Raw genomic sequence first — 8755 nt, forward strand, 5'->3', positions numbered from 1 at the left:
CCTCATTGACCTTTAGATTCTGAGATGACTTGCTTCTGCTGCTTTATACTGTTCTGGTAGTGCTCGGTGGTCAGAGCACTGCTGACTAGTTTTTCGGTGGTTTGCGGCCTGTGAACGCCGCCAGCCACGTTCACTGCTATTTCCGGCCTCAGCATCTTAAGCATCAACCGAACTCGTTCTTTTTCTGTACTGACTAGTTCATGGCATAGACGAGCCAATCTGTTGAACTTCTTCACGGCTTCCTCCACTGATAGGTTGCCCTGACGAAACTCAGTGAACTCGTCGTAGTGGCGGTTTGTAACCCGCATGTGAAAGAATTCCTCAAAGAACTCCTTCTCGAAGTCATCCCATGTCATTTGGTTTACTGGGTGCTTCGCTCTAATCCTCTCCCACCACATACGTGCATCTCCTGTCAGACAGAAGGAGGCGCACTTTACCTTCTCATGTTCTGGCCAGTCCAGAAGCTCCATCGTACTCTCCAGTGTTTTGAACCAGGCTTGTGCATCCCATGGTTCACTGGTGCCTGAGAAGTTCTCGGGCTTGACTCTCTACCACTGGATCAGATAGACTTCCCTCTTTGCCTCTGCTGCTGGGGCTACTGGTGCTGTAGGCTGGACTGGTGGAACCTCTAAGACTACTGGCGTTGCTAAGTTCGGTTCCGGGGTGACTGTGGGAGTATTCTGCTGATTAGCCTTCAAGGTGGCTATCTCCTGTTGCTGTTCAGCTAGCTGGTGCTGTAACTGAGCCACTAATGCTGTAAGGTCTGGGGGAGGCATTGAACTGTCTGCCACATGCTGGGGCTCAGTAGCTGGTGCCCTTCTAGCTGGGCGTCCTCGTGCCATTCTAGAAACATAGAGGACATACATAACTAATATAATCGTAATTGCATATCTATGGTTATCATGTTAGGTACTATCATAAATAAACTTGCTTCATTTATTTCTAACATGAAAATAGGAAACATAAATAAGGTGAGAGATGCTCTTACTTGGAAGCTGCAGGTTCAATGCTGATGTGTGTGTAGGAAGTATGGAAACTGCTCTGATACCACTCTGTAACGACCCACCTCCTACTAACTAGGCTATGAGGCTGATCGTCACATTATGCTGTGCTAACTAATCCATGACCATCATTAAATCTAATTGCGGAAGCTATGCTAATCAAAATTTTGCTAAACTATTGTCATTTCTTGGTTCTATACATGCTAAGGGGTGTAAACTAACTATTCATAACATGTTTTACCTTCCCCATGGTCAAGGAACTGAACTTAAACATTTTCCCGCTATTATCAGACCTCCCAATCGATTCACAGATCGATTGGAATCATCGGATCGATCCAGTGATCGATTCAGCCAGCTACTGTATGCGGGACATAGGTTGGATCGATCCAGTGATCGATCCAGCACGCTACTGTGCTCGGGACGATATTCTAGATCGATCGGCTGATCGATCCAGACTGGCCAATTGATCCAGTGATCGATCCCAGAGCCTTCTGTTCGCGACAGAAATTGCTGGATCGATCGGCTGATCGATCCAGAAGTCTACTGTTCGCGGAACAATTTGCCCAATCGATCAGCTGATCGATTGGGAACCCTCGGATCGATCAGCTGATCGATTCGAGTTTCTGACTTTGTGCCAAAGATCTGATTTCAGCACTGTCTCGTGCCAAATCACACATAATGGCTCCAAAAATGACTAAGAACATCCTAACAATAATAACTAACATTCTAACATTATAAAAATAGTGTTCTAAGCATAGTAGAGTGCATGATTAACTAATTCATAGCAATTAACATATTAAAGTGCAAAATGCTAAAACACTGAAAAGTTCTAATGTTTAAACCAAGCTTGCTAAAGTTCCCTAAGATCTCTATTCCAAGTTCCTGCCCACACACATCTTCGTAGCATTGCCTCTAGCCTCCGCTAGTCCATCTTTCCTTTACCTTTATCTGCAGTATAAGGAAAAGAAAGTATCTATAAGCTTTCGCTTAGTAAGAAACCATCTAACTCACTAAAACATGCATGCGATGCATTTATACTTTTAAAAACATGCTATCAAACATTTGTTAAACTTGTTAAAACATGGCATACTGAAATCATTAAACATGAACACCAGAGCATGACATACAAAGCTAACCATAAACTATCATGTGTATCAATAAAGAAGAACTGAGTTGAACATAAACTAAGCTAGACTGTAACTGAATTCAAACTCAACTAACATAACTGATCTTTGTGAGTTTTGAAAAGCTAATACTATAATAGATTAAAATACCTAATCATGCTGCTAATGGGCCCGACAACTGTACATGCTATGCGCGCATCCTTAACTAAACCCGGGGTTGCAAATCCCGAATTTAGTAAGGTTTACTAGGTTATCTAAACCTAGGGACCGACTATGGGAGCCCAGCCCAAGGACATCTAGTCCTGTACAGTTCCCCTACTGAAAGTAAAATACTGGATCATAACTAATTAATTTATCTTGCTTTTACTAGGTTATCTGAACCTAGAGGCGACTGTGAGTGCCCACCCATTGGACTGTAGTCCCATATATGCTGTAGCAAGACTAACTAAGCTATTTTAAATGCTTCTATTGCATTTACTGAGCTATTAAAAATGCCTACTGTAGCATTTTACTAAGCTAAGCATTTTGTCGAACACTTAGTGTGCTCCAACTCTCCCCTCTCTTAGGGAGACTACCTCTAGGCACCCGACAACGTCTAGAATCTCCAACTGAAAGGAGAAAACGTGTCTGGCCCATCTAGAGGTGCTCAACTAGATCTCTAAACCTGCGAGGAGGGTTTAATACACCCTATGCGTCGAAAAATCTACATATAGCTAATTTAAAAGCATTCTATCGCACAAAAAACTACTTATACGGTAGGTGAGGGGTTTCTTACCTCGAGTTCGGATTTTCTTACGATTCTAATCGCTAGATTTCCGGAGGAGACGATCCTTTCGACGATCTTCTCGCGTCTAAGCGTTCCTCTCACGGAGGGGAGCGTCCTCGTGTCGAAGTCATCGCCGGAAAGTGCCCTTGGGCCGAGCCCTGACCTTGCTTGTGGTTGGCGCCGAGAGAAAGAGAGGAGGAGGAGGGTTGCAGCATGGCTAGGGTGAGGAAAGGAGAAGTTGCCGATTAAATCCCCATCTCCCCACTTATTAATTCCTATTTATATTAAGGAATTATTTCCCCCAACTCTAATTTAAATAAAATTGTTTCCCTTTCCTTTCAGCATGGCCCTGCTGGGTTCATCCGGTTACTAAAGCTATCTATAAGTCGTAGGACCCAATAGGTCTCGGGTTCAATTCCCGCGTAGGCTATTTTACGGTCCTATTTATTTTTGCTATTTCCGCTATTCTAAAAATTTCATAAAAATATTCTAAAATTCCAGAAAAATCATAGAATATTTATAAAATATTTTTGAGAATTTTCGGGCGTTACACTTTTCGCGGACACCCGGAGCCGTAGGAAATCGAGCATTCAAACCCTAGGTTGGGTCCCTGTGCGTCGACCGAAGCTTCCCTTCCTCGTGCCTATGATCTGGAGCGATTGCTGCCTTGTTTCTGCCCTATGCGCCGCTGCCTCTGTTGACACTGTGCCCTAGGTCGTCGGAAATCGAGAGCTCAAGAAGGCGATAGAGGGTAGCAGTAATCTGGCAGTGGGATTGAAGGTGAGGGCTTAGGGTATGTTTTTTTTTTTTCAATTTTGTGCTCTGATTCTTGTCCTGCCGTGAGCAGCACTTGGGTTGGGTGGAAAGTTATGCTAACTAAGGATGGTAGTCTCTAATTGTAGATTTATTGTGACGGTGGTGTATCTGGTTTTCAGTGGCTGCCCCTATTCCGACAGCAACTACCTGTTGTGGACCAACAGAAGAGGCTTTGGTGTTGAGGTAAGATACTTAATTAGGTTGGATTAGGTATGAGTTGGATTGTGTAATTAATTGTACATACGTAATTGGAATTAGGTTTATGTTATTGTGTTGATTAGTGTTTTGTCCTAATTTAGTGTAAGAGATTTTGTTTAGCTATTTATAAGAATTGTATCTAAATAAAATATATTTATGTTGGTGACACAGGACTTTGACGCGAGACGAGTATCTCGACATCAGATTTGGACCGGATACGATCCCTTCTATTGGAGGCGGGTACCTTGACTTATCTTTTAGATTTGTCATTTGATGTGCATAGTAGTTTTTAACAAATAGTAATGATTATGTTTTGTATCTGCATCGGTATGTCATTATCCATTACCTGTGCATGCTTGATTGTTTACTATTTGCATTCATGTTTATACCTTCAAATTACTTACATACCATGCTATAGGATATATCGGACTTATTTGATACCCTATCTGACCTGTGTACTTAGATTTTCTGATTTGATCCATGTATATTTTTGGTACATATTTTATGGAGGTAGATATGGTCAGGACCAAGATATTTCTATGCTTAGCGTCATGCACCATCTCGCATGATTGCATGCTGTGCGATAGTCGGCTTCATTATTATTGAGCACATCGCCAGTTACATAGATCTGTATATATCACCACTCATGGGTTAGTGGTGTGTCAAGCAGGTGTGTGGCAGTTTTGCTGTTAGGCTTCGCTGGTCCGGTGACTCAGCGTGGTAGCCGGCAGATAGTTCTGCTCTGTTAGGCTCCGCTGGTCTGGAGACGCAGCGTGGTAGTCGGCAGACAGTTTGCTCTGTTTGGCTCCGTTGGTCGCTCATGGGTAGTGTGACGCAGCATGGTAGCCGGTAGGGATCCCTCCTCTGGACTTGCTTAGGGAGATGAGAGCATTGAGCTCCCCCACTTATGATTTGGGGTAGGAGGATAGGTGTACTCCGACAACATCCTATCCACTCAGTCACTCATCAGGAGCAGTGATGGCAGAGTGCACGGTTGTCACAGCCCTACCCACTCGGTCTCACCATCGTGTGTGAGACGACTGATTGGAGAGTATGGGTGACCAGGACATGTCATTGGCATCATATACATTGATGCATTTATTGCTTGTGTTTGCTGCACTTGTATGCTGCATATTGGATGGATGCATTTGTTTGACATGCATATAGGATTTATGACCTTCTCGGTCTGACGACCTTGTGATCCTGATACCACTTTGTAATCCCGATACCAGGTCCTAGTTAGTACAGTTTTCTCCTGTTTATTTCAGTTGTATTTATCATTCTTATATCAGGAGATTATACGCATGATTAGTGCTAGTTGTTATTTTCTTACTATGCATGTCAATATTACCCGCTGAAGAGTTGACTCACCCCGTGGATATTTACTATTTTCAAGTTGAGGCTGTCCGGAGGAGTTCCAGTCGCTACTCCCCTGCAGGTCGCGAGGATGTGTTGTTTCGGTCTTTTGATTTTCTTATGATGATATCTAAACGATGTTGTAGACTTGTTCTGGTTTGACACTTGGATACTATATGGTTTTGTTTTATTATCGATGAATTTTATTTGGATGTGTTTTTGCTACATGCTTGTCGGGACGGCAAAAGAGGTAAGTTGATTTTATGTGCGTCGTTGAGTTTTGTGTTTTTACGGGTGTAGTTGAGTAGGAATATGATTTTGTGTTTTATGGGTATAGTTGAGTAGGATGTTTTGAGATGTTTTACTTATCGTTATTTTAGTTCACTATTATACTGCGTGGTGATTGTTTAGTTCTTTTATTATTATTATTCCTGTCGTGTTGGCCGTGTATGTGATGGTTATGTTGTAGAAAGGTTTCAGATTGTCATCCGTACATGGGAGATATTGTCGAAACTTTCTTCGGACAGGGACTACCTAGGGCGTGACAATAATGGTGAATATATATCAATATTGGTGTTAACAAGCAATTAGGGGAACCTATGGTTGGCACTGATATTCAAAGTAACTTTGAGCGTGTTGGTAATTCATGAGGCCGGAATAATGTAGAGGTAAGTCAGTTTAACAAGGATCAGACAAATGGAACTTAATGGAATCTAGCGAACAAGCTCTACAAGCTGATCAAAAGATAATCGACTTTAAAAAGATATCAAATGTTTCTCATTATACAAAAGATGTAAACAATGACAAGATTGTATCTGGAGTAGGACCTGCCTTTGAGAATGTTAATACTGACATCAATGAAGAGGATACATTCCCACATGATACTGAAGAACATAAACATTTTGCAGAGACAAGCAACTAGAAGAGCATCCTTCCGTTTTACGATGTTTCATCATGCTTTCAGTAAGTCAAAAGAGGCCTTTGATAGGATAAAGTCGAAGTCAAAAAAGAAAATACAAAAAGAAAAGCAAAGTTCTGACTGATATAACTCCCTTGGTTAAACCTTATCCATAGATATAGTTATTCTATATATATCCATCTGGTCTAGCATCCTTTTAGACTCTTTAAAATTAATGATCTAGAGATTTATTTGCCGTATGGAAAGAGACAAGAAAAGGTCAGTCAGGATTTGAACAATTTTAGTTTGAGCTTTGCATTAATATAATTGTAGATGTTCAATTATATAACAAGGTTGCTGCAGTTTTACCATCAGTTTGTAATAATGTAACAATAGTCGAGTCCTTTTTCGAATATATTATACCTACTGTACTGTCGACTGCATGCATGCATGATGTATGCCCTGGGCGTGACAAAAAGGTACGTGCAAAATGGCCCTTGTTTGAGTTACAGACGACCGATGGTCGTATTGGCCAAAGAGGAGAGAGGCTCGATACATCCTTCATGTGATGGTTCAGTTTACACTTTAATTTTGATCAATTCCTTTTCATCTAATATAATGTTGATACAGCTGGTGTCAATCTGGTCGGATTATCGTCCTATCATGACTTTGTACATTGGGCCGATGCCCTCCATAACTATAGGATCCTACCGGGTTCCAACTTCTTCTATCCGCACGGCCATTAGGCCTGAACTACTAGGAACCTCGGTCGAGTGGGCTCTCACTGACTTCGATCTTCGACAGTCCTTGACTCAAATCAACATTAGTAGGACTAACTATCTAGAAAGCCATATTAGGCTAATGCCCAGAGAACACTAAGAGTATAGATTAACGATTGTTGCCCCCAACAAGACAGTCCACTAGTACGGATAACGCTTTGCTCATGCAGTCATTCACGTGACCTGTTTAGGGTTCACTCAGATGGCAAATTACTTGGACTTTACATTTCCACGACTATACATGATTTAATTTCACAGAGATAAGTGAATGTATGATTTTCTTCTCTCACTCAAAGACAACTCTTTTCGTAAAAGAATTCTCTCTCGAACGCACATGAGACTCTCGCTTTAATCTGTCGTTGACTTGACCGTAAGAGGAGTTCCGTCAGCAATTCCAACTCTCGACTAACGTGCTTTGATTTACAAAACTTAGACAGAGGGAAGGACCCCCGATGGGAAAAAAAAAAACTAAAACGGCACCTTCAACTACAATTTACAAAATCACTTATAAATCGCCATGGGAGCTGAAAAAGCCACCGGAGTTCACTTTTAACTGGTGGACCCCAGTTTGTTCCTTCTATTTGGTATTGGTCAAAGAAGACCACCAAGAGACGTAGTCCGATGCAACTGGCTGCAACCCCAAAACCAACCAAGCAAACAAAACGTTGCCCGACAAATTCATTCCCCCTGTTTTTACCAGTCGGCTCTTCTTCCTGCTCCATGTCCCCTGACCACCGGCAACCCGACACCATAACCATTCCTGTTCATCGCCTCTGCTATCATGTATATCTATCTATCTATCCATTTGCTGCTAGTATTTTCAGGGAAACATGGAATTTATCAATGTCAGCTCATCATCGTCGAGAACGGAGTTGGAGACGAGAGGCGTCCGAGTCCACAGCCACAGTGAGGCTGAGCGCCGGCGCCGGCAGCGGATCAACGCCCACCTCGCCACCCTCCGCAGCCTGCTCCCCTCCGCCAGCAGGGTTAGTTTAATTAATTCCTACGCATGCATCATTAATTACTTATGATTATAAGTTTGTAATTTTCATTAATCGCTTGCAGTTGGACAAGGCGGCGCTTCTGGGGGAGGTGGTGCGTCAAGTGCGGGAGCTGCGGGTGCGGGCGGAGGAGGTGGCTGTGGTGGTGCCTGGAGAAGCAGACGAGGTCGGGGTGGAGGAGGATGAAGAGGCGGCGCGCGATGAGACTAAGACAGTAGGCGGTGGGCAGCAAGGGAGGATGGTCCGGGCGTGGGTGTGCTGCGAGGACCGACCCGGACTGATGAGCGAGGTGAGCAGGGCGGTCCGGTCAGTCCGGGCTAGGGCGGTCCGGGCGGAGATGGTGACCGTCGGAGGGCGGACGAGGAGCCTGCTTCAACTGGAGGTCAACGAGGCTGAGGCAGCGGCGGCGGCAGAGAGGGGGGAGGGCCACCACTCAAAGCTGCAGGCGGCGCTCTGGGCCGTCCTGCTCACCAACCGACACGGTGCGGTTGACAACTTCAGTAAGCGGGAACGTGTGTCGACCCGGTTCCGCAGCCGAACATAGATAGCTCTAACTCTAGTTAATTTATAAGTAGATTAATTTGCATATAATTAATTAACCTTGGATTGGTATTATCAGTTAGGAGCTTTCGACTTTCATTTAATTTAGAATGTAACGTGGATAATTATTATCATGTGGGCTAATGAAAAATAGGATTTATGAAGAAAATAAGAAAAGATTATCGTTCTCGAAATTTTCCTTAAAAAAATTTTTTATAGGATAATTCTTTAAACTGCTAAATAGATGTTTAAATAAATAAATCATAATCGAAATAA

General features: G+C 43.0%; 1 protein-coding gene across 1 annotated transcript; it reads left to right on the forward strand.

The window, feature by feature from the left end:
* The first annotated feature begins 7545 nt into the window (after positions 1-7545).
* Positions 7546-8554, forward strand: LOC122021486 (transcription factor bHLH30-like). Its single transcript, XM_042579606.1, has 2 exons — positions 7546-7924; positions 8004-8554. Exons 1-2 carry the CDS (start codon positions 7769-7771, stop codon positions 8481-8483), a joined length of 636 nt encoding a protein of 211 aa, XP_042435540.1. The 5' UTR covers positions 7546-7768; the 3' UTR covers positions 8484-8554.
* Positions 8555-8755: the final 201 nt, after the last annotated feature.

Source organism: Zingiber officinale, chromosome 9A (genome assembly GCF_018446385.1).
Source record: "Zingiber officinale cultivar Zhangliang chromosome 9A, Zo_v1.1, whole genome shotgun sequence".
NCBI lineage: Eukaryota > Viridiplantae > Streptophyta > Magnoliopsida > Zingiberales > Zingiberaceae > Zingiber > Zingiber officinale.

Coding starts and splice junctions, on each gene's coding strand:
- LOC122021486 (XM_042579606.1), top strand. CDS start 7,769: ATGGAATTTATCAATGTCAGCTCATCATCGTCGAGAACGGAGTTGGAG. Junction 7,925..8,003: donor TGCTCCCCTCCGCCAGCAGG/GTTAGTTTAATT, acceptor AATCGCTTGCAG/TTGGACAAGGCGGCGCTTCT.